The following is a 15,332-nucleotide window of genomic DNA, read 5'->3' on the forward strand; positions in this document are numbered from 1 at the left end:
TACACTACGGGTTTAGGTCGACTTTAGCAGCGTTAAACCGAATTAAGCCTGGACATGTCCACACAACGAGGCCCTTTCTTTCGACTTAAAGGGCCCTTTAAACCGGTTTCTTTACACCACCTCCGACGAGGGGATTAGCGATAAAACCGGCCTTTGCGGGTCGGAATTGGGGTAGTGTGGACGGAATTCGATGTTATTGGCCTCCGGGAGCTATCCCACAGTGCTTCATTGTGACCGCTCTGGACAGCGCTCTCAACTCAGATGCACTGACCAGGTAGACAGGAAAAGACCCACGAAGGTTTGAATTTCATTTCCTGTTTGCCCAGCGTGGAGAGCACAGGTGACCACGCAGAGCTCATCAGCACAGGTAACCGTCATGGAGTCCTCCCAGGATCGCAAAAGAGCTCCAGCATGGACCGAACGGGAGGTACGAGATCTGCTCGCCATATGGGGAGATGAAGCAGTGATAGCTGAACTCCGTAGCAGTAAAAGAAATGGAAAAGTATTAGAAAAGATCTCCAAGGCCATGAAGGACCGAGGCCATAACAGGGACACACAGCAGTGCCGCGTGAAAATTAAGGAGCTACGGCAAGCCTACCACAAAGCCAGAGAAGCAAACGGAAGGTCCGGGGCAGAGCCGCAAACTTGCCGCTACTACGCAGAGCTGCATGCGATCCTAGGGGGTGCAGCCACCACTACCCCAACCGTGTGCTATGACTCTCTCACTGGAGAAACACACAGGGAAGACGGTTCGGGGAACGAGGAAGATGACGATGGAGGTACTGTAGGTAGCTCACAGCAGCAAGGAAGCGGAGAAACCGTTTTCCCCAACAGCCAGGATATGTTTGTGACCCTGGACCTGGAACCAGTAACCCCCGAACTCACCCAAGACCCTCAGGGCACACAGGAGACCTCTGGTGAGTGTAACTTTGTAAATATTTGTAAACATTACAAAAAAAAGCAAGCAAGTCTGTTAACGTGTATGGGGATGGAGCGGAAATCCTCCAGGGACATCTCCAGAAAGCTCTCCTGGTTGAAATGGGGTGATTTTATTAAGGGGGACATTCAGAGGCGCCCGTTCCTGCTATTCTGACCAGAAATGTTCCCCGCTGTTAACCACGCGGTGGGGGGGAGGGGTGAAGTGATCATCCCAGAGAATCGTGTGTGTGTGTGGGGGGGGGGGGGTTTACTTGTGTTTGTGCCGCATGTTAACCGGGAAACCGCAGCCCCCTCCTTTTACACTGAAACCCCATTTTAAATGGACAACCCAATTCATCCTTGATATGGGAAATGCGCTGCTGTTTGCAACCTTTCCCGCATGTTAAGAAGGTTAAAAAAGCCAAAACACTGTGGCCTACGATGGCTGCCTGCAAGCCGAAATATGCGACCTTGTAATGAAAGAGTGTACCCATTGTTCCCTAAAATGTGTCTTTTTTAACCACCTCTCCCTTCTCCTCCACCAGCTGCAAATGTTTCTCCTTCGCAGAGGCTCGTGAACATTAGAAAGAGAAAACGTAAGACGAGGGACGAGATGTTCACGGAGCTGCAGATGTCCTCCCACGCTGATAGAGCACAGCAGAATGCGTGGAGGCAGTCAATGTCGGAGATGAGAAAAGCCCAACATGAACGAGAGGAGAGGTGGCGGGCTGAAGACGATAGGTGGCGTCAGCTTGCAGACAGACGGCAAGAGGCAATGCTCCGTCTGCTGGAGCATCAAAGTGATATGCTCGAGCGTATGGTTGAGTTGCAGGAAAGGCAGCAGGAGCAGAGACCGCCGCTACAGCCCCTGTGTAACCAACAGCCCTCCTCCCCAAGTTCCATAGCCTCCTCACCCAGACGCCCAAGAACATGGTGGGGGGGCCTCCGTCCACCCAGTCACTCCACCCCAGATGATCGCCCAAGCATCAGAAGGCTGGGCTTCAATAAGAGTTAAAGTTTTAAAATGCAGTATGTCCTTTTCCATCCCTCCTCCCCCACCCATCCCAGCTACCTTGGCAATTATCCCCCTACCTCTGTAAGGAACTAATAAAGAATGCATGAATGTGAAAAAACAATGACTTTATTGCCTCTGCAAGCGGGAGGGGAGGGTGGGGTGGGGGTTGGAGGGTTCATCAAGGAGAAACAAACAGAAGTTTCACACAGTAGCCTGGCCAGTCACAAAACTCGTTTTCAAAGCTTCTCTTATGCGCACCGCGCCCTGCTGTGCTCCTCTAACCGCCCTGGTGTCTGGCTGCGCGTAATCAGCGGCCAGGCGAGTTGCCTCAACCTCCCACCCCGCCATAAAGGTCTCCCCCTTACTCTCACAGATATTGTGGAGCGCACAGCAAGCAGCAATAACAATGGGGATATTCTTTTCGCTGAGGTCTGAGCGAGTCAGTAAGCTGCGCCAGCGCGCTTTTAAACGTCCAAATGCACATTCCACCACCATTCGGCACTTGCTCAGCCTGTAGTTGAACAGGTCCTGACTCCTGTCCAGGCTGCCTGTGTATGGCTTCATGAGCCATGGCATTAAGGGGTAGGCTGGGTCCCCAAGGATCACGATAGGCATTTCAACATCCCCAATGGTCACTTTCTGGTCCGGGAAGAAAGTCCCTTCCTCCAGCTTTCGAAACAGAGCAGAGTTCCTGAAGACGCGAGCATCATGTACCTTTCCCGGCCATCCCACGTTGATGTTGGTGAAACGTCCCTTGTGATCCACCAGGGCTTGCAGCAGCATTGAAAAGTACCCCTTGCGGTTTACGTAGTCGGTGGCTTGGTGCTCCGGTGACAAGATAGGGATATGGGTTCCGTCTATGGCCCCGCCACAGTTTGGGAATCCCATTTCAGCAAAACCATCCACTATTGACTGCACGTTGCCCAGAGTCACTACCCTTGCTATCACCAGGTCTTTCATTGCCCTGGCAAATTGGATCACAGCAGCCCCCACAGTAGATTTGCCCACTCCAAATTGATTCCCGACTGACTGGTAGCTGTCTGGCGTTGCAAGCTTCCACAGGGCTATCGCCACTCGCTTCTCAACTGTGAGGGCTGCTCTCATCTTGGTATCCTGGCGTTTCAGGGCAGGGGAAAGCAAGTCACAAAGTTCCATGAAAGTGCCCTTACGCATGCGAAAGTTTCGCAGCCACTGGGAATCGTCCCATACCTGTAGCACGATGCGGTCCCACCAGTCTGTGCTTGTTTCCCGGGCCCAGAATCGGCGTTCCACGGTATCAACCTGCCCCAGTAACACCATGATTTCCACATTGCTGGGGCCTGTGCCTTGTGAGAGGTCTATGGCCATGTCAATTTCCTCATCACTCTCATCGCCGCGCTGCAATCGCCTCCTCGCCTGGTCCGGGTTTCGCCTTGGCATTTTCTGGCTCTGCATATACTCCAGGACAATGCGCGTGGTGTTCATAGTGCTCATAATTGCCGCGGTGATCTGAGCGGGCTCCATGATCCCAGTGCTAGCTATGGCGCCTGGTCAGAAAAAAGGCGCGAAAGTAGTATCTGATGGACCAGGAGAAGGAGGGCGGGAGGGAGGGAGGGCCGAGTGACGACATGGCGTACAGGTACAGGAACAGGGAGAAACACAAACAACTGTCACACAGAATGGTGCCCCCAAAGATTAAACTGGAAACCCTGGGCTTAGCAGGCCGTTGATTTCACGGAGGAAGGGGAAGCAAATGAACACAGAACAAATCTATTTTTTACATCTTAAGGTGGCAGCCGACGCTGCAGCATGAGTGACAGCCATACCAATATGACGACGACGGGTACCAATCATAAAATACCATCATCTGCCAAAAGGCAAGGGGCTGCTGCTGTGTAGCAATGCAGCCCCACGTCTGCCAGCCCCACGTCCGCCAGCACCCAGCATCGCCCTCGGCCTCTTCTGGGTGCTTAGCAGACAATACTGGGCAATTGGCAGAAAATAGTATATTATGACTGGTAACCGTCATCATCAAAACAGTAGCATGTCTGCCCAGGTGGCCATGATTGACAGCCATACCAGTATGACGACGATGGGTACCAGTCATAATATACCATCGCCTGGAAGGGGCTGGTGCAATGCAGCACTACGGCTGCCAGCCCCACGGCTATCACTCATGCTACACTGTCTACCGCCAAAAGGCAGTTAGCAGCTGCTGCTGTGTAGCAATGCAGTCCCACGTCTGCCGGCACCCAGAGGACATATGGTGACGGTGAGCTCAGCTGAGCTGAGCGGGCTCCATGCTTGCCGTGGTATGTTGTCTGCACAGGTAACCCAGATAAAAAGGCGTGAATCTATTGTCTGCCGTTGCTGTGACGGGGGAGGGAGGGGCCTGACGACATGTACCCAGAACCGCCCGCGACACTGTTTTGCATCATCCGGGCATTGGGATCTCAACCCAGAATTCCAAGGGGCGGCGGAGACTGCGGGAACTGTGGGATAGCTACCCATAGTGCAATGCTCCGGAAGTCGACGCTAGCCTCGTACTGTGGACGCGGTCTGCCGACTAGAGCACCTAGAGCATTTTATGTGTGGACATACACAATCGGCTGTATACAACCGATTTCAATAAAACCGGCTTCTATAAATTCGAACTAATTTCGTAGTGTAGACATACCCTTAAATTTCCTCTTTGGGCCTTCTTTCATGCTGTCTGTTCTCCAACGTCTCCTCAAAACACTTTTCTTGTTCCACAGTACGTTGGAGAAATTGCCCTATAAAACTCTTAATGCCACCTGATATTCATATGATTACCCAATATAAACCCTCTTGTTTTTTAATATATACATAAAAAAAATACACACACACACAGATGCCTCAGCAGTTTAATCTGTGTCTGTACTAGACTGTAAACTCCTTGTGGCAGGGACTGCGTCTCCTTTCAGGTTCTCAGAGTATCAAGCACATTGTTGATGTTCAATAAATAATTAACAAGATGATACTTCAATACAGAAAGGACAAATGTAAAGGGATGCAAAAACCCAACAGTGAATCTAGAAATAAGAGAGGAGATGAAGGTTACTTACCAGAAATTTGGCTGCTGTGCAATAAGCCTCTGAATATTCACACTTGAGAGATCCCAGCACCTGTGCTGTGAGCTTCTAGAATCTTCTAGTCACCCATGTCCACTGGGGCTTGTTACCATGCCCTTCATGGAGGGTTTTGATGATATAAAAATGGGAGTGGCCTCAACCACATTCATAGTTTCTTCTACTAATTTGGGAAGTCCTAAATTTATGACTCCAAAAGAAATGTGGAAGGTGGAGTCAGGGAGGGGGAATACGCAAACACTTATATCAAATAATTCCAATTCTTAAACTGGCCTCTGCATATTCCTGCTTCCAAGAGTTTAGCAAGCACTAGAACCTTGAGGAAGATGGGCTAAAAAAACCCTCTATGTAAACACAGTAAGTAGCAGCCATACAACATTCTATAAAGATTACAGCATGAAGGCACGCTATGGAAGCTACCATCTCCAGATGGTCAAACAACTGCAAAGTCATAAGTCGTTAAACCGTCATTTTGACAGCTTTAGGGGAGTGCTGGCCGGTCCCTTGGTTTCACCCCAATATGCCCCACAGGTCTGGGAACTTGTGGACAGGTCTGGTCCCATATAAACTTACTTCCCTCTGGACATCTAAAGTATGGGGCCTGAATTCTTGGATATGAATGGTACACAGAGAAATTCAGACAGGCTAGTGGCCTGAAAGAGATGGAAATCAGAGGACCTCTTTGGACAGGCACTATGGAAAGGATGCAGATAAGAGCACATGTACAAAATATGGTTTATGGAGCCATTAGGCCTGTATCTCACTAACTCTCTAGCCTAAAGTTATGATTATAATAAACAGCACTTTCACAGATATATGGAACAAAGAGAAGTCTGCCCAGTTTTTGAACAGAGGCCCCATGAAGTTTGTGGGAACAAGAGTATAATCTCATGCACCAAAGGGAATACTCTCTAAGGTGGGACAAATGAATCTCTCTCATCACAGTAGCCAGGGTACAACCTATCTACTGCACTGGAGTATCCAGTTTCGTATCCTTTGACTACTGCAGCAAAACAGCTCTCTCAACCATCCTTAGTCATAACATGGATCAAACCTTTCAGTTTCTGCAGGGTAAGTGAAGACTGTCAATCCAGACATCAGAGGGGAAAAAAGCTGTGATGGCAGCCAAATGCACCCGGACAGAACACACAACTTTTCTAAGTGAAACAGATAGGAGGACCCTCTCAGGTCCATTGCCTTTTCAATTGGTCAGATGAGAAATCTCTTCCAATTCACTGGAGTAAGTTTGTGTGGCCAATCTCCTGTTTTTCAATATGATCTTTTGAACCTCAACAGAACACTTTACATTAAATATCCCAACTTCCCAGAAGTCCATGTTGCAATCTGAGAAACTTTTGACCTGTGTGGAGACTCATCTCAACCCTGAGACAGGAAATGCAGCAGTTTGAAAAGCAGGACTTGCAGAAGTCAACAAGAGACCCAGGATGTCAGACAACAACAAAATCGCCAAGCCCTAGCCAGGGCTATTGATAGAAACTTGGGTCCTTCCTGACTGCCTTCCAGGAAGACTTGTTGAATCAACAGATTCAGAGAGAACTCAGAGGAACTCCTGACCCAGTTCAAGAAAAAGAAAGGAGTGTGTCAGTGAAGTTGAGTCTTGCTCATCCTTGAAGTAGAGCTTGAGAAAATCAACACTTTCTGGTGAAAAGAGACTGAGCTGGGGTCTGGACTTGAGAAAAATTTGTAGGCCAGACAAATAGCTCTCCACTCCAATACATTATAGTGGAGCTCATTCACTGCAGAGTTGAAGAGATTGGATATCAAGGTGAGTTCCCCAGTTAACCATCTGGGACTTCTTCTGATGGGTATGTTCTTCTTTTGCCTTTCACAGTAAAGCATATCTTGAATGTCCTGAGCCACAACAGCTCAGGTGTGGATTCATGCACCATTGTTGGATCCAGGGAACTCAGTGCCACTCATGCTGGGCACAGAACTGCTTTGGTAAATGATTCTTCAGTTGATGGTGTCAAGTCCTCAGCATTGGAATCTGCTGACCTGGATGGATCCAGTGACCAGAACTACTTTGGCACATGGTTCTCTAGAGCAGTGGTCTCCAAAGTAGGGCACACGCAAGAGGATCCTTGGGGATGTGCGGCAGGAGGAGTGCTTTTTTTTTGTTTTTTTGCTTCATCAGGCGGGAGTCCGAGCATGTTTTTTTTTTTTTTTTTTTTTGGGCGCTTCGGTACTTTGGGTGGGAGTCCGAGCGGCATGTTTTTGTTTGTTTGTTTGTTTTTTCCCTTCAGCGTGGCAGGGAGTGCGTGCTCAAAATGTTTTACTGATAAGGGTGTGCGATCAAACAAGTTTGGAGACCACTGCTCTAGAGCCATGGGGTGTTGGTTCTCTGGCACTGGACTTGGTTGAGCAGGACAGATGCAAGGAGCTTGGTGCCATTTTTGATAGGCATAGAGCCACTATGGTGAGCTGATCTCCAGTATCAATACTGGACATGTACAATGCCAATCTTAGTCAATTGACTCTGAAGAGCTTCCTTTGTCAGCAGGGGTATGAGGCGGGCCACCTGCTTTTGTAGGTTCACACAATGCTCATGCTATCTACGTCTCCTCCTCCTCCTCCTCTCCCCCCCCCCCTTTTTAAGAAAAGCTCACTAACATACTGACAATCTAACTGGAAACAAAAACAGACTTCAAAGTGTCAACAAAAAACAACAACAACAAAAACTATGAAACGAAGTGCTGAGGACACATGTGTGATCCAAGCTTGCTGTAAGTTAGGTGGTTAGGAGGAACCGAATGGGCCATTCCCTCTTATATACCTTTGGAACCTTTGAGAATGGGAACGAGAGGATGTGAGTCGCTTCAATGGACACTAGTCACCAGAAGATTCCAGAAGCTTGTGGTGCAGGCACTTCAATCCCACAAGTGTGAATACGCAGAGGCCACTTGGAGAAGAACAATGCATTTAAATGCCATATATACTCGTTCATAAGCTGAATATTTTTTAGTAAAAAAGGAAGCACCAGAGAAGGGGGTCGGCTTATGAACGGGTATAGAGAGGGAGAGTGGGACACAGCCCCTCCCCCCAACAGAGGGAGCAAGGAGAGGCAGCACAGCCAGAAGGGAAGAGGCGGGGCCAGAATCTCTCCGCTTCTGGCCACGCTGCTCTCCCCCCCAGCCTCCCAAGCAGCTGCAGCTCCGGGGCTGGCAGGCTGCAGCCGTGCCACTTGGCCCTGCCCCCCAGAGCAGGCTGAGGCCGCGCCGCCCAGCCCGCCGGAGCACGCTGCGGCCGCGCCGCCCGGTCGGGCCTGCCGGAGCAGGCTGCAGCCACACTGTCCATACTGCTGGAGCAGCTCCAGCCAGGTCAGAGACATCCTCCCCAGATAAGGTGGGAAGGGATGGGATAGGGAGAGTGTGGGGGTCCCAGGCTAGAGGTGGGGTCATGTGGGGGGTGGTCACAGGGGTTACTCCCCTGACTCCCAGCTTCTCCCCCTGAAAAAATTTCCCCACCAGTTGCTGTTCCGGCCCACCAGGGTAAGCAGCTGGTGCGCCAGGACACTTTGTTTACTTAGGTTTACCTCTGTGCCTGAGGACACTCGAGGTAAACAAACCATCTCGGCCCATCAGCAGCTTATCCTGATAGCCCGGAAACCAAAGTTTGCTGACCCTGAATTATAGGGTCGGTTTATGAACAGGTTATAAATTTTTTCCATTTTTACTTATCCATCGGGGGAGGGTGCGGGGAGGGGGGGGGGAGGTTGGCTTATAAACGAACCATCTTATGATCGAGTACATACAGTAAATATTCAACTTGGAAATTAGGAAAGCATTTCTGATGACAAAGTCAATCATCTAGTCTAGTGAAATAGTCTGCTTAACAAGGAAGTTATGGCAAATTAGGACGCAATCAACTGAGATTAGATAAAATTGATACAGAAACTTAGACCAGATAATCCAAGAGATCACTTCTGACTATCATTTATGATGACACCCCTCACACAGTATGACCCATTTAAGATCCCTGATATTTGTGGTCAGGCCATCATGGGTGATAAATCTATTCCTACTCAGCAGCAGCTCAACTGCCTGAGGCAAGCAGTTAAAAGAAGTACAATAAAGAGACTTTCTTTTCCTGCATATCAGTCCTAAGGAGCTGGTAATTGGGATGTCCTAATGCCAACAGCTAGTAGACTTCCCTTTTCCACCTAGTAATGTCATGTGATAAGGGATGTTCCACCTTCTTGAAGCAACAAAACTGAGTACTACATCAATTTTTTTTTTAAGCACCCCTCCATTCTATGCAGATATTTCTCTCTTTTCCACCAGCCCAGTGTCTCTCAGCAGCAGCTGCATTATCTGTACAAATCCTGCAGCCAACAGGCTGGATGCTGCTGCTCTATCCTGCTATTAAAGAACGGAGCTCAAAAATAATGAAAAGTGCCCCTTCCTAAAGATAAGCATATCACACGCATAATATCAGCCATCATGCCAAATGCATTTTAATGAAGTTATACGCACCTACAGACATGTCCATCTTACTGCCTTGAGTGTCCTCAGTTTGACTCTGAAAGAAGAGCAAAAAAAGACACTGGTCTGACACCTGAGCAAAGTTAGAGAACACTGCAGAAAACAGCCTTTGTTAAAGATGTGTATTGGAAATGTGGACGGGTGTGCCAGTGTGAATGAAAGTAATGTCCTAAACTATATCAAAGAAAAACAATCCTGATGTAACCTTGAACACACCTCATCCCAGCTGTATTTGGAGTTAAATTTCCTAAAATGCCACTAGGCACATGAACTCATCATGCCACAGACAGAGAGAGATGTCCGAACAGCTGCTCTGAGAAATGAACCTCTGTCCTCATGTCAAGGGATCAAATTCTAAGAGAGTAGCAGCCAGAATGATAGCTCTTCTCGTGACTTGTCAAGTCATCAAATCTTAAAATGTGCTGCCAAATTATTCTTCTCTTGGCAGTCTGGGACAGGGTGTTCCCATAACTTTGAGAGGCAGCATGATCTAGTGGACTGAATTTGAGACTGGGTGCCAAGAGCTCCTAGACTCTAATCCCAGCTCTGTCAACGACATTCTGCTTGGCCTCAGACATGTCACAGCACCTTTGCACCACAATTTCCCCAATTCTATAATGAGGATAAATAGCTACTTCACAGGATACATTAGTTAATGGTGTACAGCGTTTTGAAAAATGCAAAGCTCTCCATTAAGTGGCGTGTCTGGGATTCTTGCACATTTTCATAGGTGAACCATATTTTCACTGAAAAGAAGGCATTGCAGATCTCTGCACCTTCCCATTGACAATGATGTAGCATTTGTCTTACAGCTCCACCTAGAGGCCCCGTTACTGGGACTATATCTATGCTAGGTGCTATACTACACATAAAAGTCCCTGTTCCAAAGAGCTTACAATTTAAGTAGAGAAGACGAAGAGTGGGATAAAGAAAATATCCCCTTTTTACAACAGGGAACTGAGGTACAGTGATATTGGCTTGCCCAAATTCACACAAGTCTGTGGCAGAGCCAGGAATTAATGGCCACATGTCCAGAGTTCTAGTCCAGCACCTTAAGTACAAGACCATCCATTGTTTGCAAATGAATTGCAACTCCACAACAGTGGCAGCCATGAAATCCACTCGGATTTTAGAAGTATTTTAGTTTCCAGAAAGAAATATTCTGACTAGTAAGTGGAGTTTGAAATAGCCACCAACTATCAGTATTGGAATAAGAGAATGGGAACGATAAATGCAATTAGTTAATAAACACTTGCTGGTGAATATCTGAAATTAGAATTTTGCTTACTACACGAATGTTAGTGCTTCTCAATTAGATTATGACATTTTTAAAAAGCCACTTACTAGCAATCCCATGTTTGAAAACTGTTTGGATAAAGGGTTCATCCATGAATCACTATTTCCTCCTTTTAATGAACACTAAAAAACAAGAGCAGACATGTAATTAAACAGTTTCCTTAGCTTTCCTCCATTTTCACACTTCCTTTTATGTAGAGGTCTCTGCTGTGCTTTGCTTCCTTTCAGCAACTTCCTCTCAGTCAGCACTGTGCTGAATTCAATTGGCTTTCGATTTGGTCCTGTTGTGATTTGTGAATGACCAAAAACAAAACTGAAACAGAAATCGGCAGTATAATGCTTAAAAAAAAAAGGCTGAAAAGGAAAGTTTACAGACAATTGCTTTTGTGGTTAGGATAAAAAATGAAGGAATAAAAAGATTGATTGAAATGAAAGGGAAATCAATTTGTCCAAAGCAGGAACTGACAAACCCATACAACACCACAATACAACTGTTTTGTTTTGCACCTTATCTTAGCCCAGGAGCTGCCAAAGCACAGCCCCAGCTATAGGTATTCTTCTTAATCTTAACACAGTCCTCCACATGACAACAGAAAGTCTCACGTGCTCTATCCGCTGAAGAGCAGTTAATACACAGTTTTGCAGCCCCAAGTGCAGAGTCATTTACTTCTGTTTGCTGCCGCAAGTTAATAAGAACAAAGGCGGGAGCCCAAAATCAAGCAGAAATAACAATGTGTTACTACCAGAAGTGAGAATGGGATCAGAACTTCAACAGGCTGTGTAAGGAGAGGCAGCAGCAGTCTAATGCAGAGTGATGTGTCACCCAAAGAGAGTGATAACCCTTGGACACTTGTTGCTGTCTCATTCTGTAATGGCTCTGCAGCCCACATGCCAAAAGATTTCTGGCAATCTCTGTTGGAGTTACAAGTCATAATATCTATATTTCATAAAAACAAGAGTGTCATTTCACCCACCACTGCAATGCAGCCACCTCTACAGATGAATTCTCCAATACAATAGTTCTTGTTTATAAAAGGGAAGTGCATAACACATTAGTTATATCTGCTTTCAGAGTATATGGCAGTTACAAATCATTCAAGCATGAGGTTTCTTACCTTAATTTGTGGTTTCTTTCCTCCTTGCCCCCAGCTTGTTGCGTTGTGGGAGGAACTGCTTCCTTGAGAGCCTGCTGTGTTCCAGACTCCTCCTTCCTCCTCCTCTTCCCAGCTTGAATGACGTGTTCCTGCTACTGGCCCATCATTCTCCGCCCAGCCATCTTGCATAGATTTGGAACCTTCAAGGGGGGGGGGGGGGGGATTCAAGTGAGCCAATACAACTCCTAACAGACAGATTTTATGACATTCTATGGCAAAATCAGTAGGATGCTTAGTACACAACTGCTGTTATCAATCTAAAAAAACCCCAAACTTTTCTTCATTTTATTCTAATGCAGAAAATTGCACAAAGCACAACACCTAAAAGATTTATTAGTGCTGAGTAGTGTGCTATATTTTTCAAGTGTTCTGTATTTTAAAATCACTTTAGCTTCAAACATGTCAAATGCCTTTGACTTTACATTTACAGAGGAAACTTCCCTTCTCGCAGTAAAGAAACTAACCTCCTAAAAGGAGCTCATAATTTCCAATGTAGAGGAAAGGATTCCAGTGGCTCTCTTAAATTAATACAATTGAGGAAATTAGTCCATCTGGTTAACCTATATCAAAATCTGTTTTTCAGTGCAAATTTTTTCCCTTCAAAATCCTCACTCTATTAGAAAAAAACACCAATAATACTTCACCACATTTCTCTATCACACTGCTAGTATGTTGACCTTTAAGTATGGTTGACAATAAAACTCTGCTCTGAAAAACTCAGATTTAATTCTCAGACACTGGTCAGAAATCTGAGATGTGGAAAACCTGCCACAGAAATACAACATGCATCTTCACACTGTATTTTTACTAGGATCTGATATAAAACTACGGAACTTTGGGAGGTGGTGCCTGAGGCGCGGCTTGTCCCACCACACTTGTAGATGCCGCCGGCCTTCTAGGGTCCTGGTGGGGTGATCGGCCCCTCACCGGACTCTTCTTTTTCGCGGGCACCAGAGACGGTATCGGTGCCGCATGGAGGCCGATTTCCTATATCCTGATTCTCTCCAGTGCCGGGACTTAGAGTTCTTAGATTGGGCCTCCTCTCTAGCTAATGGTGCCGGAGCGCTGCGCACCGAGGATGAGGCGCTGGGTGCCAGGCGCCCGGCCAACAAGCTCGGGGTCCAAGTGTGACCGTAAGGCCGCCGCCATCAGGAGCACTCTAAGTCTTTGCTCTCTTTCCTTGCGAGTCCTGGGATGGAACCCCTTGCAGATGCGGCACCGGTCTCTTTGGTGGCTCTCGCCGAGGTACCTCAAGCAGGAAGAGTGCGGGTCACTCTTCGGCATAAACTTCCCGCAGTCCGCACAGAGTTTAAACCCTGGGGTCCCGGGCATGCCCTAGGAAGGAGCAAGAGTTACGTTGGGGGGGGAACCCCCCCAACTACTACTAACTTACAACTAATGCTAACTCAAACTATGAGGAAAAAAAAGAGAACTATATACACGAACAGAGACACTGCTAGGCTTGCTGCGAGAGCGAGCAAAGTTCCACCTAGCTGCAACCGGCGGTAAGAAGGAACTGAGGGTGTGGAGGGTCGGCGAGCCCCTATATAGGGTGGCACCACTCCAGGGGGCGCCCGGGCCGACCCTATGGATGCTGCTAAGGGAAAATCTTCCGGCTGGCGTGCACGCGGCACGCACACACCTGCTTGGAATGGACACGAACAACCACTTGAAGAAGAACAATGCGTTAACCCTTGAGGGCTCAGCCGAGTGCTAGTTCATCATTTAGCAGCAAGGCATTCCCTGGGAAATATCCCACCCTCTTCCTCCACCACCTCAATCAAGCTTCACAATCATCATTGCTGTGTACAGTATTGTTTGTTTAAAACGTATAGTGTGTGTGTGTGCGCGTGTGTGTATGTGTACATCTATAAGTATGTATGTACATATATAAAATATAGTCTTGTCTGGCAAAAAAAATTTCCCTGGAACCTACCTCTGCTCCCCCCTCCCACCATTTACATTAATTCTTATGGGGAAATCGGATTGGCTTAACATCATTTTACTTAAAGTAGCATTTTCCAGGAAAATAACTACAACGTTAAGCAAGGAGTTACTGTATATACAGCTTGTTATACAAGCATGAAAAAAGTGTGTGTACAGACATACCCCTTATTCGTCCATCAAATAAGAGTTACTCGCTTTGAGAAGAATTTTGCAATGCAGTATTCACTTTTTTGCTTTTAACACCCCCCCCCCCCACCACACACACACACTTTTCCCCCTTAAAAATACACTACCTGTGCTGGCAGAAAGGATTTCCACAAAATCCTATATATGTGCAATCATATAACAGACATTCTAATTCCAAAATTACCAAAATCATGTTTTTCAGAAGTTCAGCAGTACCTCATTCACTGGTGAATAATGGACATATTTCTAAGTAAACAGCTGAAAAGTCTAGTCATTTGGATTGAGCACAAAAAAGCTTTGAACAATTATTTTAAAAGATGAAAAAACTTTTTTCATGCTTGTATAACAAAGTCTGTACCTATTTCGCTCTAGTTTTCAATAAATAAATAATCAATCAATCAATCAATCTTTGGGTTAAGACCAGGCATGTGAAGACTTAGCCCCAAAAATAATTCTCAGAAAGTTACAAGCACGTGAAAACAGGAAATTAAAATAAAGCAGCCTTCTCAGCCTTAAAATATAGCTTTCATTAGCCATAAAACTAGAATGACAAAAGACTTGCTACTGCAGTGTACAGACTTCTGCCTATATAGCCATGATCTACAATATAGAGTTTTTGGCTAAGGATAAACTGCAAGTTCATAATTCTGATATTACAGGAGAAGAGGATTTATCTTGGAAACTAGTTCCCTACTATGAAGTATTTGGGTGTGTGGCATGGGGAGGAGGGTCCTGTTGAGAAAGAAAAAGCAACTAATTCACCTTGTTGAGAAGCCCAAATGTCATATCAATAATAAGATCAAAGCTGTTCATATACCTATACTGTAAACTAAGATTCCGTCTTGCTTTCGGTAGTTTTTAGTCATTTGTAAGCACTTTTACTCAAACACCACCATCAGCACCTTAGAAACCATTTAGTGTCCCTTCTGGTCCTCACCTGAAGGGGATGCACTACATATGCAGGTGAACCACATACAGAAGTCAGATACTAAAATCTATAGCATCATTATAAAAATGGCTGATAACTGGCCTATACTCACTAGGTTTCATGGTATTCGGGGCGTTGGAGGGTGCATTCCCCCAGCCTGTTGTCGATGCTCCTGTATCATCTACTTCACCCCACCCGGGACTGGTTTCATTTGGCTCACCCCAGGCAGATGTACCATTATCTGGAGCAGGTGGTGTGCTTTTGCTCCAGACTGCACAAAGAAGAGAGTTTTCATTA

General features: G+C 46.5%; 2 protein-coding genes across 33 annotated transcripts in view; one reads left to right on the forward strand and one right to left on the reverse strand.

Annotated features, from left to right (window-relative positions):
* TNRC6B (trinucleotide repeat containing adaptor 6B) overlaps nucleotides 1–15,332 on the reverse strand; it is a 208,958-nt gene that overhangs the window by 37,071 nt on the left and 156,555 nt on the right. For 22 of the 32 annotated variants that reach the window (XM_065563504.1, XM_065563401.1, XM_065563396.1 and 19 more), the window contains 4 exons: nucleotides 15,148–15,306; nucleotides 11,936–12,114; nucleotides 10,869–10,943; nucleotides 9,516–9,561 (listed from right to left, as the gene is read on the reverse strand). In XM_065563504.1, the coding sequence (XP_065419576.1) occupies nucleotides 9,516–9,561; nucleotides 10,869–10,943; nucleotides 11,936–12,114; nucleotides 15,148–15,306 (459 nt within the window). The remainder of the gene's footprint in view (nucleotides 1–9,515; nucleotides 9,562–10,868; nucleotides 10,944–11,935; nucleotides 12,115–15,147; nucleotides 15,307–15,332) is intronic. The other 10 variants (XM_065563455.1, XM_065563525.1, XM_065563508.1 and 7 more) reach the window with 1 other exon arrangement.
* Nucleotides 281–2,043, forward strand: LOC135974797 (uncharacterized). Its single transcript, XM_065563534.1, has 2 exons — nucleotides 281–917; nucleotides 1,464–2,043. Exons 1-2 carry the CDS (start codon nucleotides 377–379, stop codon nucleotides 1,931–1,933), a joined length of 1,011 nt encoding a protein of 336 aa, XP_065419606.1. The 5' UTR covers nucleotides 281–376; the 3' UTR covers nucleotides 1,934–2,043.

This window comes from Chrysemys picta, chromosome 1, assembly GCF_011386835.1.
Source record: "Chrysemys picta bellii isolate R12L10 chromosome 1, ASM1138683v2, whole genome shotgun sequence".
NCBI lineage: Eukaryota > Metazoa > Chordata > Testudines > Emydidae > Chrysemys > Chrysemys picta.

Coding starts and splice junctions, on each gene's coding strand:
- LOC135974797 (XM_065563534.1), top strand. CDS start 377: ATGGAGTCCTCCCAGGATCGCAAAAGAGCTCCAGCATGGACCGAACGG. Junction 918..1,463: donor GGGCACACAGGAGACCTCTG/GTGAGTGTAACT, acceptor CTCCTCCACCAG/CTGCAAATGTTTCTCCTTCG.